Genomic DNA, 27,482 nt, shown 5'->3' on the forward strand with positions numbered 1-27,482 from the left:
AGATTTTCTTCTCCACCATAAAGTAGCTTTGTGCAAGAGTAGAACTGAGGCAGGACACAGGAAGGTCCACAAGGTGCTTACCAGCAGCTTGTCACTGAGCAGCAGGCTCAGTCTTTACTCACTATTAGAGATGTTCTTGTTAAAGGCACCGAGGGAAGGAGTAGCAAGGCTAGCACATTGTCCCTTCTACCATCACCCTACAGTTCCATCACCCTACAGCATACAGGAGCACTTCTTACTCTGTGAAAAAAAGAGCAAGTCATTCTTGTTAACATCAGATGTTAACTAACCTTCTGTGTGCGAGATTTCCTGACAAAATGAATACTTTACAGCTGCATATATATTACTAGTCCTGAAAAAATGGAAGAGGGGGGCAAACGTGGCACTTAGTCAAGCAAAGAAAAATGCAATGCAAAATAAAAATATATTATTTAATGTATTTATATGTATGTTTATATATGTATAGAGATAGAATTGTTTCTGCTTCCTAATTACTAAAACAGCAACCTAAATACTAGATTAGATCACTACATTACTAAAACTCCATGGCTACACATGAACATACAAAATGTCATAAAATTTCTGGTCTTTCACAGAAGTTACATGCTGATAAAACACCAGAACTCAGCAAAAGCTGATTTCTGATTTATATTGACAGAAGATCAGACTCAGGACGTTTGAGTAAATAAATTATATTTAAGTGTTAATACTTAAATACTCAAACCAGTTTGACCACCCTCAAAGAAACTAATTTACACCACCAGCAGACCTCACTGTATGCAAATAATCCAATAAAACTGTGTGACAAAACTCTCTTCATGCATGTAATACAGTTTCATAAAATCAATGCCCTTTTTACATTAAAAATCATCTCGGAAAACAAATGCTAATGTTGGAAGAACAACAACTACAGTCTGATGTATGGATTCCAGGACGTTTCACAGGAAACTCTATGAGTCACTGGGCAGGGAGCATGAAAATCTCTGACCCTTATTTTATCATGTATGACTTAAGATTTACCAGTCCATGTGCACCAGGCAGACCTAAAGCTTTGCGAGAGGTTCACAGTAGCCCCAAGTGAAGTTAATATAAGTCAGAAAAAGAAGACAAGATGCAATTGGTAATACCTGGATTCCAAAGACTGTTATTATATATGAAAATGAACCAATCTAGCTTTTTATATGAAATTTCTACATGAGAACAAGAAAAGGTAACATGCTGGATACTACTGCCTTGGCTCTTCATTCCAACAAGCCTTCCCCAAGAGAGAAACCCACCACCACAAATAAAAAAAAAAAGTCAAACAAGATCCATAGTAACACCTTCTTATTGTGGTCAAGGTCTCAAGTCAGCCACAGGTACGCAAGGAAAGCAGAAGTCCTTTGCATATTGTACACAAAACACTGGATATGGAGGACTGAAATCAAAGAATCACTTTATGGACCACATGGTTGACAATATCCTTGCTTTGACAGCTACCTCCTTCTCCGTATATAGTCTCTCAATGTTCTGTGCTCTAGTCTGAGAGCTGGAAGAGGATGGCAGATTATTTAGCAGATGTCATTTTCTTAGTCAATGCACTTGGGTTATTTTCAAACCATTTAAAAAAAATATTTCCTGGTATAGATACAGCACTTTACAGAAAGAAAATGTGAAGGAAGCTATAGTTTGTTCCTGATAAACATGTGAAGGGTTTTGACCAATACATTGTTTTTCACCAAACTGAGAAAGATTCTTGATAAAATTAGGATCAGCTTGAAACCCCTGAGAACCCTTAAAAATAAGTGTAAAAGCAGATGCTTCAAGGTAAATTTGACATTTTCCTTCCTTTGAGACAACTTACTTAGGAGATTTGTTATTAGTATTTAAAGCTCTAAACCACAGTGGTGTTACACCTGAATATTCCCACTTGGAAACAAGGCAAAACACAAGTAATTCTTATGTGATGGATACAAACTGCTAGGTTCTCTTCAAACCTTGGAGTCAGCTCTCAACAGAAGAGTAAGCAAGAAGTGTTCTATTTCTGCTAGTGCACTTTTCATCTTGACAACTGAAGGTAAATGTCAGCCTAGAGTTTCACACTCTTGCCATGACTCTAACAAGAGGTAATTTTTTCCTCCAATAAAACACAAAACAAATAAACAGAAAAACACAATGAAACTTCCTGTGCATCATGCATATAGATACAAACTAGTTAACTCTGGTGAAGAATGTATGCTTCTGGAGGCTGGCAATGCTATGGAGATCTAATTTCTATCTCTACATCCTTGTCTTGGTAACCAAACCCATTTATTAGAGTTGGCTGAAAGTCAGGACATCTGTTCCTGATGAAATTTTGATATTTCTAACTTTCCATTTCATTCCAAACTGGAAGAAAACCAAGTATTTTTCATGTTTCCTATAAATGCACTAGAAAATAACAATTCCAGATTAGCATACAACAGTACCTCCAATTAGGAGATAGGATGTGTTGTGTCAAATATCAAACTGTTTCATTATCGCCCCAACCAGTGACATTTTGAAATATCTAATTTTTTAGACCAGTCAATATTTTTCATTCACTCCTTATGACTATTTTTAATGTAATGATATTTAAAAAAAAAAAAATAGAAAAAAGCACATTGTATCAGAGTGATATGATGCCACTGTGGTATATAAATTATCCTCTGTCACACACACATACAAATAAACTATGCATTTTATTACCAATATAAAGAATTAGTGAATGTGAAACTAAAGACTGGCTTCTCTCTTTTTTTCCCGTAAGTCTGATTTACTCTTATTATCTTGAACACAACGGGAATAAAATCTTTTCCAGTAAGGCATGTGATTTCTGTTTTCTATTGTCTAAGTACCACTTCCTGTGAATTTTTTCAGAACCAAAATTATCTTAAAGATATTGCAGCGTTGAGAAGAAACAACTTAAGGGGAACAAAACTAAAATTATCCTCAAAATGGCCTGTTAAAATCAAATTTTATGCTGTAGGAGACTCAAAGCATCGATCCTAGAGAAGAACAGAATGTGTTTATTTCAAAGCAACTCAGACTTCATTTTGGGTACCCATAAGGTAATTCCTGTCTTAGATAGAGGAGGTCCACATCTATTTCTCAATTTGCATTCCATCTGCTCACACATCAGACTACAGTAAAATCAAAAGACCCATCCCACAGAAAATAGAAAATCCAGATGTCCATTCAATCAAAAGTTACATGCTCTGCCCTAATTTTTTTCCGTAGGCTTTCAGTGAACTTCAACTTAATCCTCTCCTATTCAATTTTCCAACACTGTTTACAAACTTCATCCAGACATAGTTCTCAGGAGAGCCCTGCACTGATGTCATTCAGTGAGGTTTATGATTTCACACAAATGCCAAGGTTGGAAGAGACCTCTGGAGATCACCGAGTCTGCTGGATGGTCCATTAGTACAGGACCATGCTCATGCTTTTTGAGTACATCCACAACTGGAGACTCCACAGCCTCTCTGGCTAACCTGTCACAGTGTTTCACCACCATCCCAAGAAAAAGTTTGTTATGTTTAAACAGAATTTCCTGCATATCAAATGCTTCTTGCCTCTTGTCCTTTCACTGTACACCACTAAGAAGAATCTTTCTCCACCAGAACTCCCTGGACTCCATCTACAGTTCAATTTGTCATCATCACAGCAATGCAATCACTGTTAATTTAGTACAAGTGTTGTAATACTGGGAAATGTTTGGCACTGGAACTGATCATATTTTCAGGCTACTCTCTTACCATATCAGTTCTCACCCTTCTCTCATACTACTGTGTGGGAAAACTTGACAGATAAGAATCAACCACTCAATTACCACTCAATTATTGCTTCAATGTATACACAACACGTTTCTGCTCGTGGTCTAACCACCTGCTTTTCTTTTTCTCAACAGTTTTTTTTCCAACATGATGCCCATAACAGGAATTAATTATACCCAACTGGACCTGATCATCTCATCCAGAAGTATGCTTTGGACAACCACAAGTATTGAAGTAGGAAGTTTAAGAAAATCTAATGGACAAATGCAGAAAAGCTTGTCAACAAGCACACGTTCATGACCCACTCATTTCCTAGACTTTGTTTTCAACAGAAGCAACTGGTCTTACCAGTTGCAAGGGGGATTCTGGTCTTGACAAAGCACTGGTCTCATTTGCTATAGCAGAGCTCAGGAGAGCCACAGCCCTGACAGTCAACTTCTGAGAGGCTGAGTTCACCCACCACCCCAAAAATTTCTGAACTCACTTTCATTTCATGTAGATTTAATTTTGTCTGCTTTGTCACACTGTAATGCCCACTGGTTTAGACTAGCATTTTACATTTATGCTGCCCACTTACAAAGTTTCAGCAGTTGCCATCTCAAGGCTATTTTCTGTGCATCTTAAGGAACATACCCTGTTCAAGCAGTCCCATTAATAAAAGTACACCAAGCAGTCTATCTCCAACTACGGAGGCAACTGCGTCTCAGCAATAGATACATCACACAGTCACAACAGACATGATGAACAGTGAACACAAGGGATATTACAACATAACACTCTGATCTTCCTTCACATTACTTCTGTGTTCAGGAACTGCTTTTGAGTAGGCTCTTTATTTTGAGCTATAGAGCACAGTCTTATTTCCAAATAAGCAATTCCCTGCCAGTGCAGGAAAGCATCTCTCATTAGCCTAGGCAGTTTAGCTTGTTTGTACCATGTCAAGGTAGACAGTATTGGTACAAAAGCAGTTTTCATAGTTTAAAGTTCTGTCAAACACCACAGGAGAGTACAAACAGAGTAGTCTCCGCTTCCACTCCCTTCTCAGTGAAAAGATGGGAGTCCCACAGACATGGTAAACAACAGTTTGGAAGTGGAAGTTCAGGTATCTATACAATATCATATAGAACTGAATTCAGTCAGGAACAGAGGTGAAAAGGAAGTGAAGAAATCCCAATGTTGAAGCGAGGGTTTCAGCAACATTTCTATTAAGCCTTTTTCTCTTTCTGCTTGTGGAACTAAAAAATACTAACTTTATCTCAAAGGATGACAAATGGGCAGTGAGTAGATGTGATGACACCATATGTAATGTTATTTCACTACTGATAAAAATAGAGCTACCAGCTTTTGCAAATGATGGACAAACATTACTGCATGCACAAATACTCAAACAGCCTCAAGTAAGATTTTATGCCAATGAACACATTCCAAGCTCTAACCTCTGTTTGTGCACCAGTGTGCACTATGTCAGCTAGATTTATTTTTTTTAATATAGTACTATAGGTTATAGCCCTCATCCATACAGGAGAAACCAATACAACAAAGATATTACTAAAAGGAAACTTCTACTGCACTTGCACTGAGAAAAAATGCAAGTGATTTAGGTATTTTAACTATCTTAGTGTGACCTGTGAGTGCAAAGAAGGCTTTTCAACATTTCAGATCAAACTTTAAAGTGCATCATATACAACATTAAAATGAATTTTAGGTTAGTGAACCTGAAAGATACTTCATAATACAAGGTAGTCTGAAGAACCTTAGCATTTCATTCTTCCCTGTGCAAAAAATAACTTGGATTAATAGCCAATATACAAATATATAGGTATCTTACATATTAAAAAACACATAACATCGTTAACTGGATGTTAAACTCCTTCACAATTCTGAAACTTTCTTAGTAATTGTACAATTACCTTGAGAGTTAAAATTTGATTGTGCTACATCAGTAATAGTTACATGAAGCTTTACAACTGCTCAGAAACATTAAAGCTTAACAACAGCAGAATTTGCTATTAAGAGAGGTAGTAACTACACAGGGAAAAAAAATTACAGTTTAGTCTCTGGTTTTTGTGCAGAAGTCACAGCTTGTGTTACAGGTCCACCTGAAAACCATCCCTAAGATTACAACTGACCGTGCTAGACTCCAGTTCTCCCATTCTCCCACCCTGGCTGCAATTTGACTACTTCAGAATAACCAGAAAGGAATTGCCAGAAACTGGTGGATGCCATATGGTGTAGAGTTAGTCTTCCGTAAGGACTATGTGCTAAAAGCACTTCCTCACAGAGGACAGAAGTTCTCAGCCCATCTGATTGTCAGAAACTGCTCACCTTAAAGCAAGACATTAGTGATTCCTCCTGTTTCAAATGACCAGAGACTCGCATGTTTCCCTTCCTTTCCCTTGACCTGGATCTCCCCCAAAATCTGTAAGTGCTCAGTGAGTGAAGAAAGTCACTCTGGTGGGAGACACCAAGCAATCAAGCTGTTAGATGAACAACTCCAAGAACTGTTCATACACATCATATGCACCTGATTGTCCATAAGGTGTCAACTACAGTCTTAAGTATACTACTGGATATTATATAAGGTTACATCACTTACGAACGCTATATACTTTAATGCTGTAATTTTAACTTTCTTCTCAAAACTCCAAGACCACCTCAAGACAGGCATAGAAACACCAAATGCTAATAAACTGTCAACCAACTGCAGGCATGGGATATTTAACAAATTGAAAAAAAAGAACAAACCTCCCCCCTCCTCCGCCCCCAAATATGGTCAAATAAACGCTGTTCAGCTCAGGTGTCAACCGTGTTGACAGAAACAAAGACAGATTTAAGGGAACACAGTATCCCAAATGTTCATTTACTAAATATTTTGGATGGACTAATAAGACACCGGTCTGCAGATGCAGCATACCAGAAGCTCTTATTTTTCCAAGAACAAATCCTCAGCAAATGCCTGTTGATCAGGGACAGAGGCAGAAGTAGGAGCAGCAAAAAGATACACAGGTAATTTGGATCCAATTGCGTGGTTACAAGAATCCAGGCAGGAACCAAATTGGAGTTCCCACCAGTAACTGGAACCCGCACTCAGACAAAACCCCTCTAACAGTGGCTCTGCCTCAGCAATAGGCTCCCAGCACCCACTAGTGACCTGCCATTGAAACCTTTCTATTGGCAGAGCTGTGGTTTAGCTGTCATACTTCTCTCACATGGATATTTTAGGAATTAGTTTAATGGCATTCTCTTCTGGAGCTCAGCATGCATTCCCCATTTAACTCCTAATTTTAAGATTGACACTAATGCACATCTGTAAATGGCCCTACACGAAGGACATTCAAACTGTTTGCATTTTATCTACTCCACCTTCTTTTAAAGGAACACTCTAAGCTGATATGTGAACACACAACCACATTACACAACAGAGACGTGCACCAGCCAGACTGGCAGGACTAGCGTGCATGAGCATATCCTGCACTGGTCTGAGCTGGTAAGACAGAGGCCAAGACAGACAACAGCTCTCCAGGTAAAACAATAATTTTTTTGGGAAGTATCTGCATGTGTGGCTGAAGTTCAACCCTGCAACCCTAGGAAACAAAACCTGGTTATATAAAGAAAAAGATAAATGACAGAAGAGTAGTAACTTAAAGAATTACAGAGAAATGGATAGTACAACCAGCAAGATATAAATGCATTTTACAGCTACTTACTGCTAATTCTCTGTTGTTAGTTTTTAAAAAGAAATTGGTTTAGAGTTGAAAAGAAATAGTTTTTTAAGTTATTTTCTTTCCAGTGTCTGTCTTTTCATAGAAGTTAGCAATTTCAATATCCTATTCAATTTCAATGGAATTAAGCACTTAGTAAGTAGTAATCCCACAATAAGGAAAAGCCCTACAGGTCATCTTATGAAAAAAATAAATTACAAAAAAAACCAGAGAAAGAACTGAGAAAGTTATTGTCAGTGAACATATACATCCACTTACACACAAGTGAATTACACCTGAATGATCAGATTTTGCCTAACACACAAGGAGGTAAGCAAAAAATCTATAAATATTACCGCCTACAAAAAGTTGTTGACAGAAATAACCATCAGTGCCCCACCCAGCCTCCCCAGATGAGGTTTTGGGCTGCTGGAAGTACAGCACGTTTGTACGCTCTCTTCCAAAATTTGTCTAGCCTCCTTTCTGTTGTAAAAACCCACTGATACTAGATGTCCTAGGGAGTACAAAAATCCAATCTGTATGTGTTCATTACACACCAGAAACACTTGTAAGACTGTAGGTATTGTCATCGGAATGCATTTTTATAGTTAGCAAAAAATATATATACATGCCCATACAGTCCTTGTATCATGTCACCCAGATCCACTAGGAATTCTACTGTGTCATATTAAATGAGAGTCAGCTGAGGTTACCTTTGAGGCTGAGTTATCATTATAAAAGCAAAGTTTCATATAAAAGCCTCAATGTCTACAGCATCTTGACTGGAGTAATAGTAAATGATGTGGCTGGTTCAGTTCAACTCAATGCAGTGGAGGGCTGTTGCTACATATAATCAAGCTATCTCTGACCTTATGAGCCATTCCATCAACTGCAGAATATCAGCATCACCTTTGAGAACTGCTACCCATCAAGACCAGATGACAATAAAAGCAGTATAAGCCTAGTTTGCTGATTCATGGAGTGATCTCATTAGATCTGATCCCAAACTGCTGCACACAAGATGAAGGAAATAAAATATAGTGCAACTACAGTGCAAAGAAGAAATATGAGTAACTTGAATAGATGAGCCAAGTGTGAAGAAAGCAGTAATATCAGAGTACTTGACTCAGAAGATTGCTGGACCACATCAGAAATCTGCTTAGTCAGAACTCCTTTTGGATTATTCAGTCAACTTCTCCCTTGAGAGAAGTCTCTGAAACAGAAGTGTTACCCTCTTTGTGTCCAACAAGCATGCCGATTGCTGAGTGAATGTTGCTTTTGTATAAGCGCATACTCCTCACAGAAGATGTGCTTAGCAGTTTAGGAAAGGATGCTGCTTCTGAGCAGTGACGTCTAGTGCAGAGGGAGAAGAGCCATGTTATCCCACAAGCAAAAGAAGAAAAATTGTATTTGCCCAGAATAACAAGTGTTCCTTATCTTCTTTAGGGCAATCAAAACTACAACACCCTGCTGTTAGTAAGACCAGTTTCACTTCAGCTTTAACCTGTCTTTCCCACACTAGGAAAGGATCCAGGGAGACAGAGACTTACTACTGAGCCCTTATATTATCTGAAGGCATTGTATAGTACAGGGGGTATCCTTAATTGCTTACATGCCTTTAAAAAACGTAGTAAGACACACAAAATGGATACATACTATGGTGAAATATGTTCCCACATTACCACTGCATTGCTAAACTCCTGCCGTCTTCCAAATTACTAGGTAATACTATCTTTATGCTTAGCTATTATAGTTTTCTAAAATGTACTTTGTGCTTAAAGAAAGAGATGAATGAGAAGGAAGGAAAAAGAGAAAAGGCTATTAAAGTATTTTAACACCTCATCCATAACTATGATAACCTTGACTCAGATATATCGACTAAATCTCATGTCTCTGAGATTATACCTCACACCAAAGTTTATTTCAGGAGCACTCATCATCATCAGATCCACTTGCTGAAGCTATTGGGCATACAATTAATGTTCTAATCTACACTTTCATTCAAGAGGGCTGGTCAGGGATAGCAGGACAAGGCAATCAATAAAAAGTAGCTCATTTGAAAGGAGAAAAAAAAATTAGGAAGTGTCTAGATTATTTTCTTGTCTTGGTTAGCTGATTCACCAAACCAGTAACAAAACAACTACAACAAAGATCCCCACAGGATTTGTAATATAATCCGTAAATAATACGTGTATATGTACAGAACAAAATTTCCAGGTTCTATCATTTCAATTCCACCTACAAATATGTACACACAAATACATATGTATATAAACAGGTATGTCAACTTTTAGCATTGCAAGTTGCATTCCCCAAACATATCAAGAACTTTGTAAGCAAAGATATGTAAAGTCCAACTCCCCCAAACCGTATTTCTTACTAGTGTGAGGATTCATGAAGTTAGTGACCGTTTCTGTGAAGCACAGGAAGTAAACCACACTACTCCAGCAGCCATTATTTTCAGCTGCTATGAAGCAGTCTGAAAATAATGGATATGAAACACGTAATCAGATTCTTAACACCTTGTGTCTGCTTACCTACCAGTATACAGAATTACAAGAGCACCTGTATTAGAGTTAGGGTATCTTACAAAACAAAAATAGAGAATACATCGATGTTACAAATACTACAGTATAGACATAGATCTAAAATACATCTCCAAGTTTTTTAAAATGTATTACAGAATCTATTTTTATTTTTTCTTCAGTTGCTACCATTGCAACTGCTAAACATTTGCAATAGCATGTTGCAGGATGCAGCATGTACATCAGTCACCCACAACTCCAGTTTTGAAAGAAAAACATTTTCATACACAGAAGAAAGAAAAAAAAATCAATTTTAAAGATATTTGCCTCTTCCCCCTTCTAAATCTTGTATAATTGTAGATCTTTAATTCATGATATGCATGAAGCATTTCTGTAGCTCCCAACAACCAAAGCACAGACATCTGAAAAAACCAATTAACAATAAGCAATAATAAGGTTTGATCATTCCCCCATTCGAAGTCATATACAATCCCCTTGCTTTCATCAGTGGAAACAGGTCCAGTTGCTTTTGCTCGGCCTGCTTTAATAAAATGCTCTACATGAAAAATCACTACCGTACCGTGCCATGTAGATTAATCCCACACAAAACTGCCTGATCCTACTCTCACAGTGGAGTCTTGAACTATATTTTAATTTTAAAAGGAAAAAATACATACCTAAGTAATTGTTAATAAAACATCTTTGGTAGTCTCTCACCTACAATCAGGCTAGCAGAACATATTTCTAGATATAAATTTCAAAATCAGTCTAATGAGTACAAGAGAATTTTAAAAAGTACTGATTTTCTCATCTGTATGTATAACACTTAAAAATATAATGCATTGCAAAATTAAAAATTACTTTAAATGAATTAAGAAAAATAACCAGAGTAAGTGGATACAAACTACTACATAATCAGAGTACCTTCTACAACGCTAACACATGAGAATTAGCAGAAATGTGAATTTAACTTGAGGCTGAAACTGGCTTTCTGACTAACTGTTCCTCCATCAAAACACAGTCCTGCTGTGATGCATATTGCAGTTCAGATGGCAAGAGGTGCAATATCACGCACTCACTTTCAACACTCAAACGTACACATCATACAGATTGCAAAGAAAAAATTTAATTATTTGACATCATCTAAATACTTGTAATTGTACTCATTACTCCAGTTGTAACTATATTGCAGTATTTAACTCAACTGTTCCAATTAACTTTCCACAACCTCAGATTTTCAGGCAGATGACAACTTCTGCTGTCTTGTTCAGTAAATCTGTAAAGCAACACAGAAGTTAACAACAGCCCGTGACAGCTTGTTTTGCAAAACAAATATGGTCCTCTCAACCAAGCTAGGAACACAGGCAAGTTCTAACCAGGGAGAGGGAATTCTTAGGAAACGTGAAGTGGTACCTGGCAGATCAGCTGTTTTATCATTTTTAAAGCATCTTTACAGCCCTTCTCTGGCATGTAGCAACTACCGGTTTTCCTTTATCTTCCTTGACTACCCTAATAGCATGCCTAGGAAGACAACACTAGAAAACACGTAGGTGTTGGCATAAGGAATCGTTCTTTTGTTCTCTGCTGTTGAGGGAACACCACCTTTGTCAGGCGGCGCAGCAGCGTGCGCAAGTGAGCACCCACTTGGCTTCAGCTGCCTCCCCGTGACAGGCGGCCCCTGCTCAGCACCCGCACGGAAACATTCACCGAAAATACAGTCACTGCTGACCGATCGCTAGTCTGACGTCTTGTGTTTAAGTATACGTATATACGTATTTATGTGTTTGTGAGACGTGGGTTTTGAGTTCAGCAACCTCGAAGAGTGGTGAGTTTGGTTCAGAGATTAACAGTGTCTGGCGCGTTTCATCACTGAGCTCTCACATCCTGACGGCCCCGGGAGTGTTCCGATACTCGACACGGACCGCTCACTGACACCATTTGCACTTGGCCACACACAACTCTGCTCAGCCCCGCTGCCCCGGGCTGCTCTCACCAAGAACCGCCCCTTCCCACCTGAGGCTCACGCTGACCAGCCGCCGCCGGCTCCCAGCCCCCCGCCGCGCAGGGGACGCAGCGGGGGCTTCGCCCGGGGTAACTCTCTGGAAAGCGGCCCTGCGGCGGGGGCACGGGCAAACTCTCCTGCCGGGACCGCTTCCCGCCGCGGCCCGTCGCCACCGCGCTTCTTGCGGAGCTTCCCTGAGAGGGGCGGACAGAACTCCGCCACAGCCCGTGGGTCGCGAGCAGACGCCCCGATCCGCGCAGGTGGCGCAGGGCCCTTCTACCCCCGCCCGCCGCGGCCAGCGCAGGTGGCGGGAGGGCTGCGCCCATTCCCGGGCAGACCTCGCCTCCTAGCGCCCGCGCCGGGCCGCGCTGCAGGCAGTGGGAACGGCGCGCCGGCTGCCTCCCGAACCTCCCACCTTCCTGCATCGAGCCCGCTACGTGACCGACCGAGGGGGCAGGGAGAACGTAAGGGCCCGGTAAGGCCGGCAGAGAAGCAGCGGCGGGGGAAGACGCTGGGCTGACAAGGCTCCTCAGCTGCCCTTGGGCCCGCCCAGCCCAGCCCGGAGCGGCGCGGGGGGCTCGGCGTTACCTTTCGAAGAGCAGCCGGATCATGAAGATGCAGAAGGCCAGGGGGAAGGCGAGGTAGAGGTCCTCCGCCTGCGGGAAGGCGGCTTCCTCCGTGCTCTGCAGGTCCGCCCAGGTGACGTTGTGCGGCAGCCAGAACCGCTCGTTCCAGAACCAGGCAAGGATCCCTGCCATCTTTGCTTTGTCTGCCGCGGCGCCCCTCGCTCCGCTCCGCCCGCGGCGAGGCGCGTGTGAGCGGCTGCCGGGAGAGAGGAGGATGGAGGCGTGTGTCAGCCCCGCACCCGCGGATGATGCTGCGAAGCGCCGCCGTGCAGGTTCCCCGCCCGGCGGGGGCAGCGGCCGCCCCGCCTGTCACACGGCCGCGCCGGCCCCCATTGGCTCCCGCCCGCGCCCGCCGCTGCTCGAGGCCCCGCCGGGCGGTCTGGAGCCGCCTTCCCCCGCCCCTTTCCCGTGCCAAAAGACCGCACCGAAGCTCGAAACTGAAGAGACGGGGCCCGAGGGAGCGGGAACCCCGTCCCAGGGGCGGTCACCGCGGCCGAGGCTGCCGAGGCAGCAGCGCTGTACCCACCGGGCATAGCCTTCGCCTCAGCGCCGGCCCGGGGCCCCGCCGCCCTGGCGGCTTCGTGTCGTGTCACCCACCGGCCCCTTCACCACCCAGCTGGGCTCACGGCGAGCCTGGAAAGGCTGTCGCCCGATTGGAATAGGCAGGTGGCAGCAGTGAAAAGCTCCCTATGAACTCTGCACAGCCACGCGGACCGGGGTCGGCTGCCACAGTCCGGGTCCCGCGAGTGACCCCTGCCCGGATCGCTGCTCCCGGCCCTCCCGGCTGAGGTGTTTAACCAGGAGCGGGACTGTCCCGGGTGAAAGGACCCTCAAACATTCAGTGACTTTACTCTGAATGCGGGTGCAGCAAACAGGCGTAAATGTGGCATGGAAAAGCGTCAGAAAGCACACGACTCATCAGCAACAAGATTGAGGTTAGGACTGTGGCTTTGCATTCCTGCCTGAAGAAAACCTTTTTGGTTTTACGTAGGTTTTTACTTCTGATTCCTTATGTCATTGCTGTGTCTTGCTAGAGATACACTGTAAGAGGAAAACTACAATTGATTCCACTAAACTTTACAGCAGACTTTAGTATAGCTATAGCCACAGGACTGTATGCATGGTGGTCTAGGCGCACACAGAATTACTTCAAATAGTAGGTACACTGCTCCTGTAACATCACTATTTTGTCTGCCCTGCCGCAGTTTATTTTAGATGGCTTCCATTTTCTTCCCTGTATCATCATACTTTCCATCAGGCTATTGAATACTGAGACACAGACTTCTGCCCATGCCATACTTCAGAGTTTTGTCATCCTGCTTTTATGTGTTATGCTAACTTGCTCTTTTCACCTCACTGGCTATATTTGCCCTTCCTGAAAAATTAATTGCACAGCTTCTCATGTTTGTGCTGACATTTCTTTACTGAATAAAATCGTAAGTCAAACATAATGCTGTGGAAAATGCCACATCAATTTAAAGGAAGCAAACAACTTGGCAGCATCATATATGGAGATAATTTCCATCTAGGACATTTCAGGGAAGTTTCAGGAAATGCTTTGTCAGGATGGCTGATAAGCCATGCAGGTAAATCTGCCAGTGAATGTTTCTGTTTTATTGATGAGACAGTTTCCTAAGTGTCTGTATTATTATTCCAATTCAGTTCTTGTGGTTGCTTCTTGGGGAGAGAGTACAGACACCTAGTCCTTCAAATCGTCTGGGAAAAAGTGTGAATTCTAGCACCACTGCCAGATCTGCCTGCCTCCATCTCTTCCTTCACTTTGTCTCAGGATTCTTCTCTGACATGAGCTGTCAAAATCCAGGGCTTTGCTGTAATTTCAGTTCAGAGGGAAAGCAGACCATGAGTTCCACACCGCTAATGAAGCTTTACTCACATAAAAATAAGATTTTTTGAGCATAAGAAAATATTTCTTTGCTCAAATCAGCAAGAATACTTTTATCCAGTACCAAAAAAATTGCCTATCCTTCTTCCTTCCAACTTCTCTTCCTTGTTCTCACAGTCAGATTTCACCCCTCTTCCAGCTGACCTAGAACTCCCCTAGAATTTCCCCTAGGAGCTTATCTTGCCGCACACTCTCACAAACACCTGAGCTGGCTCCTGCGCATACACATATGCCTCTCAAATCGTCCAGATCACTCCATTTTCTGAATTGATGTGCATAAGTGAGTTTTAAATGGAGATATGAGGGCATATCCTCAGAATGACCTCAGAGGCATCAACTTTGAAATCTGATGAAAAGTTCTTTAGATGTCATTTTAATATCTGTCAATACACAGATAACCATTCACTTCAGTAATAATTGTGTTTAAGGCAAAGGTATTTTTAATTAGAAAATCCCACAGGTGAAGGTGACCTGTCTTTTTGCAGCCTATTTCAATATTCTAAGTTTAGCAGTACATTCAGTGTTTATGTCTGTTTTCATTCCAATAGTTATTTCCCAGTCAGTACTGAGACTCACAAGTGCTGGTGCTTAGCTTTGCTTATGTACAGATAAAGGAAAGGAGCAGATCTTTGCAAAATGAACCTAGCTACAGTAATAATCTGATGATGCATAAGAGGTTAATTCCTACTGAACAATTAGAGTAATTGACTTTTGTGTCAGACTAAAATTATGTTAGGACAATAGATCTCTAGGCGTATCAGAAAATGAATAACAGTTCTGAAATGTTTGGAAGGATGACCAATTAAAAGCTTTTAATTGAATGCAAACTGTAGATGTAGCCAAGATATGACTATGGAATGAGGGTGCCTGAATACTGTGCTTTGAAGAGAGATATTACCATGGTGGGTTTTTTCCTGCCCCCTAAAGTTGTAATATCACAAAATGGAGCCAAACAGAACTTTAAAAACTGTGGTTTCATATGTGGTCTCATATCTTGAAGGAACTTACTCCATGATAGTGCTAAAACTTGGCTGTCCTAAAAGAAGGCAATGGGCTGAACCTGAGTCTGGTTCCTCAAAAACCCAGCCTGGGGACTTTGTAATCACTAACAAGAGTTAGTAATAACTAAACAAAAACAGATACACAGATTCCCCAAAAGTTACTGAGCTTATGTTATTATTCCAAAAAGGAAAAGAGAAAACTGACAGACTACACATTGCTAGTTCAAGACCTCCTCCTGGAGGAGGTTTTCCACCAAAACAGGAAAAGCTGCAGAAAAACCTCTTGATTTTTAAGGATTGCTGAAGAATTGAAAGCAATCAGCCAATTTTTGTTTACTCTCATTTAGTCTACTGTATTTCTGGAGTAGCATCAGGCTTGCACGTAGGCAACTGTGATAAGACTCTGGACCAGTCCCTTTAATTAACTGGGTAGTGCAGGTGCCAGTAACACAATCCACTGAGACTTCTTGTTATCCAAATCTGAACTGGATTGTTCCTAAGCAGAAGAGATGGCTATGGTTGATCTTTATAAAAGCATTGGTGCCAGTCCCATTTCCATAGGTCAGTATCATTAGACTGCTAATGATGTGCCGAGCAGAAGGGCCAAGAACTGCCTGGGTGTTGTGTGACTGCTCCTCCTGACTTCCCTCCTGAGGAAGATGAAGGACCATGGGCACAGGGGAAGTTGCAGTGCAAGTCATGGCAACGAGCTGTCATTCTTCTCACATCTTCTACCTGCTGGTCCCAGCAGTTCTTGTGCTGCTAGTTTTGCTAGCTTTTCTAATAATTTCACCTAAGAATCACACAAACAGAGCAGCAGTCTTCATTACAAAAGCTATGCTGGGCCAGTCACATCAGTCCTGACTCCTGTGTGGGGTTGTATTATTCTGAAGAGACCAGTCTGGCTTCACCCGGTTACAAAACAACATGCCCTGAATTCAAATCACTAGCAGAGCTCTGTGTAATAGCACTTAAAATACATCAGTACAGAGGTGTCCCCAGGTTACATCACTTCACAGCCTTCCAAATGTTTTGTCTTGGCAGACAAGCAAGTTTTGTCACTTGGAAAGACATGCCATGGTAATTAGTTTGGCTGCTGTGGAAAGATACGTGGACAAATAGCCCTAGCTGAAAGAAAGGTTTATAAGCTTTAGGATAGTTTTTGCTTTGTGCTGGGCTCCAGTTAAAGTCAAGACCTGAAGCAGAGCTGCCCTGTGAGGACTGTTCAGAAGGAGAGGAGGAAGCCTGAGCCACTGTATGTCTCCATGCTTCCTTTGTCTTCATTGTTCACTTTCATTCGGCTTCCTGCTTTGGATTTCTAAAGAAAGCATGCCAAAATGTATGTCCTAATTATGATACCATCATAGTTCACTTGATTGCAATGTTACTTAACTATCGGAATGTATTCTAAACTGAATTAGGCCCACTCAAACTACAGTGAGAGTAGTCAGAGTCTTCCATACCAATTTTAAATAAATTATCCTGAATAAAACCCTTGTAAGGAGGTTTGCACAACTCTGAGCAAAGACTGGCAGCTGGAGAAAGTGCCAGTTTTATCTTAAATTAGATACACTGTGTCACACTACAGCTGGCCCTTCAGAAACATCCTCATGCCTATTCACGTGGCCAGGTTTGGGCTCTGGAGTCACATTAGAATTTATGTAGTAAAGGGACTTTTCAAACCTGCATGCTGTCAAAGTTTACTGTATGCTGTATGCATCTTGTCTCCCCAGCATCCAGACATGCCCTGTGGGACTGGAGACTTTCAGTAGCCAGGCCTTGTTTCCATGTGCAGTGACATCTGGGCTCTGACCAGCCACACTAGTACTAGTGACCGACTCACCAATGAACATGCAATCTGGAGTCTCTGCCAGCTTTGTGTCAGCTGTGAGGGGACAGACAATATCTGACTCTCCATGCAATGAGAGCACTAATCTAGCATAAAAAGTCAGCTACTACAATGCTGACCTGTCATATCATTTATAGGGAATTCACACTGTCAGTGTGAGCTTCTGCGAGACCAGTACCTCCCATCTTGTGGCTGCAAGCTGTGTTCCAGTCCTGCCAGCCTGGGAGTCATTTGCTGTCTTATTAAACCACAGTCCCAAAACCTCCAGAAATTACTGTCAGAACTAAATTTTCTTATTTACTAGTCATTTTCAGACCGCTTCCAATGTAATTACATTCTGCACAGAAAAACATTCACCTGTTCATCTCAGTTTATTTCTTCAAAGCTCATTTAACATCACTGTCACAATGTCATCCGTTAGTTACTTGGTAATGCTTTGTGTTCATATGTGAATGAAGCCAATGCTATTTAGTATTTGGTTTTAAGACCCCATCTAGATGTAAATTACTGTTTGCCTAGGAGCTAGAGGACAGTTAACTGGCTGGCAATAAATTTGTATTTTCTTATCACAGATTTAAGTATCTTCCTTATGAATTTCACTATACTTATGTCATAGCTGTACAGAATTTTATTTTCACCCAAAATACACATTTGGTTTGACTGAAACTATTGCTAAATTAATGCTGAATTTATTAAATTAGCGTTTTCATTTCCTTAAATTATCGCATATATATTCTGACATTTTTAAACCAAAGCATCCATTTTTTTATTTCATAAGGACATTGCAGGAATAAGGTTATTTCATTTTTTATGTGACTTGGAAGTAAAATATAAATCAAAGGACAGGGTAAAATCAGACACACGTATGATACACATTTATCTTTAAAGGTCTAGATAGTAATTAAAGATTCCCTTAGCTATACTGACAGTGTCAAAATTCTCAAGATTATAGGTCACACATTATTGCACTTAAATCAGTTAAGTGGAAAATGTACCAGAAAGCTGAAGTAATAACTCAATGGGCCACACTCCCCGCTGGAGTAACTACAACTGTTTATGCTCTGTAGTGAATGTGACAATTTACTGTGTCCTGGAAATACAGTCATAACTCCACAAATGGAAGCTGGCCATCTTATCTCCTCGCTCTGATAGAGACCGCAGCTATTATGGGCACTAACACAGTTGATTAGTTAGGCATGGCTTTAAGCATTTTCTGAGTTGGAAATATAATACTCTATTTCTGTTTTCTCTGGTTTTGTGGAGAGGTAGAACCAGAGAAGAACACTTTAAGTTTTCCCAGCTTTGTTTCAACCCCAGCATGTGTTCTCTCTTTTACAAGTTTGTGCTGGATAACTAATCAACAGAAAAAGGAGAGTACCTTCATCCCAGCTATGAAAAAGGGATGGTTTTTATTCTTCCCATGAAAACAAAAAGCACCAACATACTTTGTCTGCCAGATCATGTGTCTAGGTACTATATTATTATACAAAACACTGTATTTAAATCATATATTTAAACCTTGATTTAAATATTGTATTTAGTCTTTGACCAGTGTCATCATTTTACCTTTTCCTGTGGGTAACACTCCTCCACGTAGTGGCTGCAGCCCATTGGTATTCTTCAGAGCTTTTGTCTTCCCCCTGATACCCAAAGCTCCCATCCACCCTGCAAGTCAGCTGGTCAACCCAGGCTAATGGCTGCTTTGTGTCCAGGCACAGTAACATGGACACAGCAGCAAAATCTGTTCAGGGATTTATCTCTCCTTCAATTTATTCTCATCCACAGTGCCTTTTTTTGGGATAAATAGTGGCTTAGCTGTTTAGCAACTGTGTTTTTGATAAAAATGTAAAGATTTATAACTGTCAGTTCCAGCATCCAGGAGAGGAGATGAGGAGGGTTGTTCACCCTCACAGAGTCTTGCTGTGTACAGAAATAGGAAGCCTGCATGGATAATGTAATATAAATATGAGTAAAAATGAGTACGTTGCTTTGTGCAATAACCTGGTAAACCTTCTCATCTGGAAGTAAAGACCTAGAGGAATCCAAGTGAATTTATCTTGAGATGTGCTAGTAAAAGAGGGAATAAGCTCAACCATACCTCCTGTGCCCACTGACCATGATACATGTGATATATAGAGCATCAGAGCTGCCCTTACTGTTGTTCTGTTTGCTGTTAGGGAGAGAATTTGTACAGAATTTAATGCAATCAGTATAATTAATGTTGGATGTGTCTAAAACATCCAGGCAGTTGCTACTACCTCACTGTTCAATGTATAAAGTGAATACTGAGGAGCCAAATGAGTACAAAAGGTCCTCACTGCCAGAAGAGTTGGATTGCCAGTGTGATACTAGATACTACAGGGATTCACAGCAAATAAACTGGGATACTCTTGCTGATGCTGCACAACATCTCAACACTACTATTTCCAAGGGCTCAAGAATAGCACCACAATGATGTTTGGGGGATATTTACTGCAAGGACAATGCAAAGCTGAAGAGGTTTTTTCAAGGATTTTACATTTCACAGGGCTCCAAAGGAATCACTAAGATTGTTTTACGGCAACTTCATTAAGAATTAATTTATTGAAAACATATGTGCAATGTTGATGTTTTATATGCTTGAAACATGAATTTATAAAAAAGTTCCAGAGAAGATCATCCAAGAGGAATGATTTTTCCTAGATCCTTGTTACTAAAAGTTTTTTTTATTTGTTGAAAAGACTATATTTTCTGAATTAATGTTTTGTCTTGAAAAGGTAGAATTGGCTTCATTGCTGGATGATTTTTTGTGGGATTTTCCCCATTGCATTTTACACCAAGAGAAAGAAAGATGCTAAAAATTTGGACTCATTTGCTTACTTTTCTCAGGTGTAGAGGAAAATCCTGGTGTGATCAAGGTTCCTCCTGCTCTGTAAAGTGAGGCTGATTCTAAAGTGACTGCATCACAGACATCCTCATGGAATGATATGGAAGGCTGCAAAATTACTGATTCAGCTTAGTGAGCCCAACAAGAAGTACTTGGAAAGACACGCAGCTCTAAGTTTATAATCTGCATATCTAACTATATCAAAATTTTATCAAACAGAACTAAAAGTGGTTATTAGAAACTTATTTTTAGCATAATATATGTATATAGAATTGAGGTGATTTTTTTTCTAGAGAAGATTCCAAACCTAAAATGTCTTTGTCTCTTTTGACCTAGAAGCCAGAGTTCTTAAAAGCATATAGTGTTAAGAAAAAAAACCACTAGGTATTAGTAGTTTTGTGGTTTTACATAATTTGTAAAAGAATGGGTCAAGTTGGAAGGGACCACAGTGGGTCATGTGGTCCAACCTCCCTGCTCAAGCCGTTTCATCCTAGAGCACAGGATTGCATCCAGAGAGTTCTTGAATATCTCCAGTGAAGGAGACATTACAAACTTTCTTGGAAATCTGTTCCAGTGTGTGGTCAGCCACACAGTAAAAAAGTTCTTCCTCATATTCAGATGGAACTTCCTGTGCATCAGTTTCTGCGCATTTCCCAACGTAGTCCAGGATACCATTTCCCTTCTTGGCCACAAGGACACACTGCTGGCTTATGGACAGCTTGCTGTCCACCAGGACCCCCAGGTCCCCAGCCTGTACTGGTGTATGGGGTTATTCTCCCCGAGATGCAAGATTAAGAGATCCTGCATTTGCCTTTGTTGCATTTCAGTTCTTGTCTGCCCATCTCTCCAGCCTGTCAAGGTCCTTCTGAAGGGCTGCACAGCCCTCTGGGGTATCGGCTGCTCCTTCCAGCTTTGTGTCATCAGTCAACTTGCTGAGGAGGCATCTACCCCTTCATCGAAATCACTGACAAGTAAGTTAAACAATACTCCAGTATGGAGCCCTTGGAGATCACCACTAGTGACAAGCCTCCGACTAGACCCTGTGCCGCTGATTATGACTCTTTGGGATGTGCCATTCAGTCCGTTTTCAATCCACCTCACTGTCTACTCATCCAGTCCACACTTCCTGAGTTTGCCTATGAGGATATTGTGAGAGACAGTGTTGAAAGCCTTGCTGAAGGCTTTTGACACAGTTGCCAAAGGCCTTGAAATCCAATTTTGAAGTCAGTGGCAGTTTTGTCTCTGCCTTCAAAGGAATATTACCAGACTCATAGAAAAGGCAGGGGCTGAGCTTATTATTTTCTCTCTGTCATCAGGTTGTGGGTATTTTGCTGTAACTAGTGTGCATTTAAACTTCATATAAATTGGAAACAAAAAAATAGGAGAAGGATATTTTAACTGATTAGATGTACCATCTAATGAATTTCTATAAAACTGATCTGAACAAATCAGGTACACCAATGAATAACTTTCTGGAAATAGAATTTTGGTGGAGGGCACCCTTTTGCCATATGCAGCACTGTTGTACCATTTCATTCATTTCCCAGTTAATGGTAGACATTGCTGAGGATGGTGGTCTTCATTCCAGACTAATCTAATTCAGGTATCACACTACATGCTAATCAGCATGCATCAGCTGCAAAACACTGCTCGTGCTACTGCTGCCTCCTTACACTCTGGCTCTTGTTGCAGGCCTAAGGAAGCCTTTCCTTCTGCACAATGAAGGGGGTTGGGCTAGAATTTGGGAACTTTGCAAACATAAACTGTACATTGGAAACTACTTTTTGTTAGCTAACCCACTTCATAAAAGACCAGAATAAATACAGCTGCAAAAGCTCAGGAGTTTCCCTGGTGGACAAGGTCCATATCAAGACAGCTAAATTAAATAGGAGTACTCTGAACCAAGCAAATGAAGGTAGGTGAATAATATCAATTTACACTGGCAGATTTTCCTTAAAAAAAAAATTCCCCAAAGTTTCAGTCAATACAATGACTTTTTCTTGGAAAGGACACTTGTCATAGGTTAGCAGTAATGAGTATTTTGGACCAAACCACTACAACACTCCATAGGGAAAAAGATGTTATAACTTAATTTTAATCATAATCTTTTAACTAGCATTCTCATCACTGTCATTATTTGCTATTGTTTATCAATAAAAGAGGCTTTCCTTTACTGAAACCCTAAGTAATTAAACCTCAGGAAGAAAATGCTGGTTCTAGAAATAAGAACTCATCACAGAAACAAATGAAATAATGCAAACCACAATGCACTCATTTCTAACTGTGCACTTAGGATATCAGCAGAGGATGAAGATGCATCTGACTTGGCACCGAAGTGTTGGTAGGGGGAGTAGGAAAGGGAGTTAAAGGGACATAGTTTAAGTAAGGTAAATACTATCTTTCTTTATCCTATTCCACCTTCCAGTGGATTTGATCATCAAGTACAACTTACTTTTGTTCTGCCCTCGGGAAGAGAAACACTGACATTATTACAGCTGAACCTACATCTCTTCAGGGAGGTCAGTGTTCTCCCATCTCACCAGAACCAATTCAGGTTCTTCAGTCTTCTTTTTTGGAGCTCAATTTATGCTGCTTGTGATATGCTGTGGCCCTTACAAATGGGGAGCAGAGCTGCTGCCTCACTTGTGGAACAAGATGTGCCTGCACCATAACAAACTTTTTCAGGAAACGATAGAGTAAGGCAGGCAGTGTCCTGTAGCTATATAATTTCAAACACAAAAACTCTTCACATGAGCTGTGGTTAAGCAGAGTCAGACACACAGAGCTGCATTGAATTCCAAAATATACCACCTCCCAATTTGCCTGTGTTTAAATAAATGCCACTTACTTAAAACATATTAATGTTGTGTTATGTTTTTGAAGTCCTCTAGAGGACAGCTTGGAGGGCAGGATGATGGGACAGGATGGGCACAGTTCAACCATTTTAATGAAAATATTCATTAGTATGTAGTTTCTACCTTGAGTTTTCACTGAAAAGCGAAATAAAAACTCTCTGGCATGTTATTTTGGGTCATATGCCGTGCCTTCCTGCTACGTGAATGTTTACCTCCTTTTTGAAGTCAGTCAGCAGATACAGTCATAATACCACTGCTATAATCCTCTGCTTGTTCCAGTATGTATGCAAGATTTTCCATGTGCTGTAACAGCATGTTTGATGTATTTATTTCACACAATAATATTCTGTAAGTCAGTCTGAAAGTAGAGGGTCCAAATAAAATCTTGGGATTAAACCCTCAACACATCTTGTAAGATTTATATGCTATAATATAATGACTCAAGCTCCGTAGTATTATAAAATGTAGAAAAATCCCACTTCATAAATAGTAGTATTTTTTCAGCATCTATACACTTAAGTTTTAATGGCTTTTAAAATTAAAGAAAATGTAGTAAAATAGGAAAATCTTTCCTGCTTTTCCTTTGGTAAATTTAGTTTATTGTGTTGAATTGTGTTTCACCAAACCTATTACATGATATAGAACAAGGAGGAATTAAGGAATCATAACACTGAGCACTAAACAAAGTGCAAGCATCTGTAAGGATGGGCTGAGCTATTAACAATGTGGATAGTCACCATGTGAGGGAGCACTTAATGTCAATTTGTCAACTCCTTTTAACCACACTTGGCAGCGGTAATTTTCTCCTTTTATTTTTACTCTACCAATCAGTAACTGTAAAAAGACCAGCAGTCAGTGCTTGCAGGTGTTCTTTTGTAACAAGATAACATTAATTAGGTATTTAAATCTGTAATTGCTGTTTATTTCCTTGAATTTCTGCATGAACATTTTCTTAATGTTTTCGTTCAGCAGACTTTTTATTACCTTCTAAGCCATTTGTTTTTTCTCACTTGCCTGCCTCTCTTCTGTTCTTTCTTGTGTATGTGGTCATTTTCCCACTCACTTATTATTCAAACTCAATGTTGAGTAAATTTCAGCCATGAAAATATGTATCTTTTTACTGCAGTATTATTTGAGACAGTTACTGTGTTTATTAGTGCACTCACAGAATTATGATGTTCTGTTTGATTTCATGCTGGTTTGATTACTAGATTATCCTAGCAACCAAAAGAAACCAGGAAAGAGCATAGAGGTAGAGGCTGTTTCAAATAGGAATTAAGAGGATACTAAAATATGCTTTTAAAATCACTCACCCAGAAATATTGAAGATAGTTGTCATGTTTACCAAAACATTCTCAACATGTTTAGTCACCCCATAAGCCAGCATAAGCAAGGCAAATACAAGCAAGGATACATCTAATACTGATTGGTTGTGAAATTATATTACCAGATTTCAATTTTAGGTTGGAAAAAGGTACCAGCCATAAGGAATGCATATTGCCAATGAGATAAATGGATTTGTGTTTTTTAAAACCTCATCTTTCATTCTTTGTCTACTTCAGCATTTGCTGTTAATTCTGCAAAAAGCTGAAGTAACAGAAAAAGAGTGACTGAAAGGTGCATGAGAAAAGCTCCCAGCAGCAGAATTTTGTTGCCACTGACTTCAGAGGAGCGGAAAGCAGCACTAGCAGAAGTCTGAGCTCTGATGGTAACTCTGATTGACTCAAGGATCAGGTGAAGCAGATATAAAGGGAACTGCACCTGGCAAGAAATTATTTAAGGGTGATAAGACTTCTGTCTGCCTGGTAGGATTAGAAATCAGTGGCTTGTCCACAGCACAGCACTTACCATCAGGGACACTTCATATGCTATTTCCCAATCTAGTAGCTAAAAACAATACAAAATTACCTTATTGAGCCATGACTTGTGAATGAGATTTGCTAGTAGAGCAACCACTGAGTGCCCCGTTTTGGGTTGGCCATACTATTGGGTTACAGCTGACAGTATGTCTGTGTTAGCTGTATAGGAATACTGTAACTGGAAAGCAGATCCATCTTTGATTAGCAGTTAATTGTTCCCCTGTCATTAAAGAAATGATAACACATTTCAGGTAAGTACCATGGTATTTTCCAGCAACCTGTTAATAGCAATTTTCTTCTCATCTTGTCCCCTGCTGTTGACACATATCAGGACGGATATTGAAGAAAAGATTCTTAACAATCTTTGCCTTCCCAGGCTAGCCATTGAAGGCCTTAAAAAAAGTATGCATAATTTGAAGATACTTTGGTGGTTTTACAAGTAGGACAAATGCATCTCTGTACGTGGCTCAAAGTACATACCTATGCCAGTCAAATGCCACTATTCTTCCCTTGGTGCAGTAACCAATACTGTGCCAAAGACCAATTGTCTAGCACCTTTGACTTCTGAGTTTACTATTTTTCTAAGCTTAATATTCTAAATCCTTAAATCCTGTGACCTTCTACTTTTAATATAATTCCATTTTATACATATTACTCTACAGCTGCTTCTCAGCACTGATCTAATCCTATCAATTTTGCCTATTAAGTCACTAGATGTATTTCCTTCTGTAGGATTGTGAGATGGTGACTAGAGATCCTTTTGTCACCATGACTCTTGGCCTTATTGCCCAACACGTTGATTCGTGCCTTCTCCATCACTTCATTTAGCTGTAGGTTTCTAGTTCTCCTTGACTTCAGAGCTTCTTAAGGGAACATTTTATCAATTTTAAGACCCCTCCTTCTTAAAAAATGAGCTATATGTAAGGAGGTGCACAAAGGAGTGTAATGTTACAAATAACTCAGCAGGTGGGACAAGATTTCTAAACCAAAACACAGCTTAGTCTTCCTGCAACTCTAAGCAGCATAAGCATCCCATTACTTCTGGAATTCTATTGTCTCAGTCAAGCCCTGCTGCCTCTCTTAATTTTTACATTTTAAAAATAGCAGGAACAGTATACAGCACTTTCTGTCTTCAAGAACAAACAAGTGACTGCATTCCTCTTTTTTTTTGAGGCTGAATCTTAACTAATTTCACAGGAAAAAAAGAGTACTGTAATGAACTTACTTGCCAACCTGAATTCTGAATTACCTCACAGCATTCACCACAGCAGGTCCCTCAGAGCCTCTGTTAGTTATACCTTTTTTTCTGATATCCTTGTGTAGTGTGGCTACCCACATCAGGATTTGAGCACTTCCAAATATTCTCCTAGTCAGCTAACCACATGCATCTACAGTTCTCCTCATTTGCCTGGTTCTGGTGACAGCTGTGTAGCTGTGAAATGCAAACCAGAAACAAAGTAGGTGTGAAATTGCATGCAATCCACAGCAACTGGAACCAGAACAGTGGGATCCTACTTTTGCCATGTGCCTCTAGAAACAAGGGGGACAGCATGGAAGCAGTAACTTCTGCTCCCTATTGAAATATTTTGGTCATCCTGTCCTGATATATGCCTCTGTGACTGCAGACAAGGTCCTAAGTCCTTCATTCTCAGCTTCTGCTCCAGGCCAAAAGGACATCTTCCATAGTCCTGCACTGATTCTTGTACGTGTGGGCTGGCAGGCAGCAACAAACAAAATTTAATGAGGAAGGGCTGACACTGAGTAAAGAAGACAAAATGCATATTCTGAAGTGTGCAAGGAAGACAAATGCACAAGAAATAGGAGCTGGAGAGCTGGGTTACATGCCCCGGCATTTTCTGCATAACTGGAAATTTATTGCACATATCCAGGATGGTTGTGTGCTGTTCCCAAGCCCCGAGTTTATCAAGCCTGGCTGGGCAACCCTTGCAAGTCTGAAGTCAGATCTGAAAGAATCAAGAAAACACACGCCATCTGTCCTAATTGCTTGAACAACAGAGATCCAGGATTGTAGATAAGGGATTAATAAAAAGAGGAAAGGCACTTAACTGGTGAATTTATATTAATTACAGGCAAAGGAGCTAAGGATACAATTTTCAGGTCATTGCATCTCTGCTATTCCAATGGCTCAAGGGACTTAATCCTCATCTATCTTGAATGCACATCGTGTGGGTTAATTGGCATTTCTGCATAAACTACAATACATGAAGTGTGCTAGTATATTTTAAGAGTCCTTAAAAAGTATTAACTGCTTAGAAAATTAGTAATAAATTAATAACTTAGTTCTGAAAGTCATACTACATTTAAACATCAGTTTTAAATCACTTCAAATTTCAGCAATAAACACCTACAAATCACCCTTTCTGAGAATCAGCAAAAAGACAGGCCAGAAGCTAAGGAAGATTAGCAGTTGGAGGAAAAAATAATTGACTTGCCACTCCATTATGCTTCAGGCTTCTAGACTGGGATTTACTCACAGAATAATCTGTTTAATGCACCTTTGA

General features: G+C 40.5%; 1 protein-coding gene across 2 annotated transcripts in view; it reads right to left on the minus strand.

The window, feature by feature from the left end:
• CERS6 (ceramide synthase 6) overlaps positions 1-12,911 on the minus strand; it is a 112,924-nt gene extending 100,013 nt beyond the window's left edge. Inside the window, exon 1 of one of the 2 annotated variants that reach the window (XM_032113750.1) lies at positions 12,590-12,911. In XM_032113750.1, coding sequence (XP_031969641.1) covers positions 12,590-12,759 — 170 coding nt within the window. In that variant the 5' untranslated portion in view covers positions 12,760-12,911. The remainder of the gene's footprint in view (positions 1-12,589) is intronic. The other variant, XM_032113751.1, reaches the window with a different exon arrangement.
• Positions 12,912-27,482: the final 14,571 nt, after the last annotated feature.

This window comes from Corvus moneduloides, chromosome 7 (assembly GCF_009650955.1).
Source record: "Corvus moneduloides isolate bCorMon1 chromosome 7, bCorMon1.pri, whole genome shotgun sequence".
NCBI lineage: Eukaryota > Metazoa > Chordata > Aves > Passeriformes > Corvidae > Corvus > Corvus moneduloides.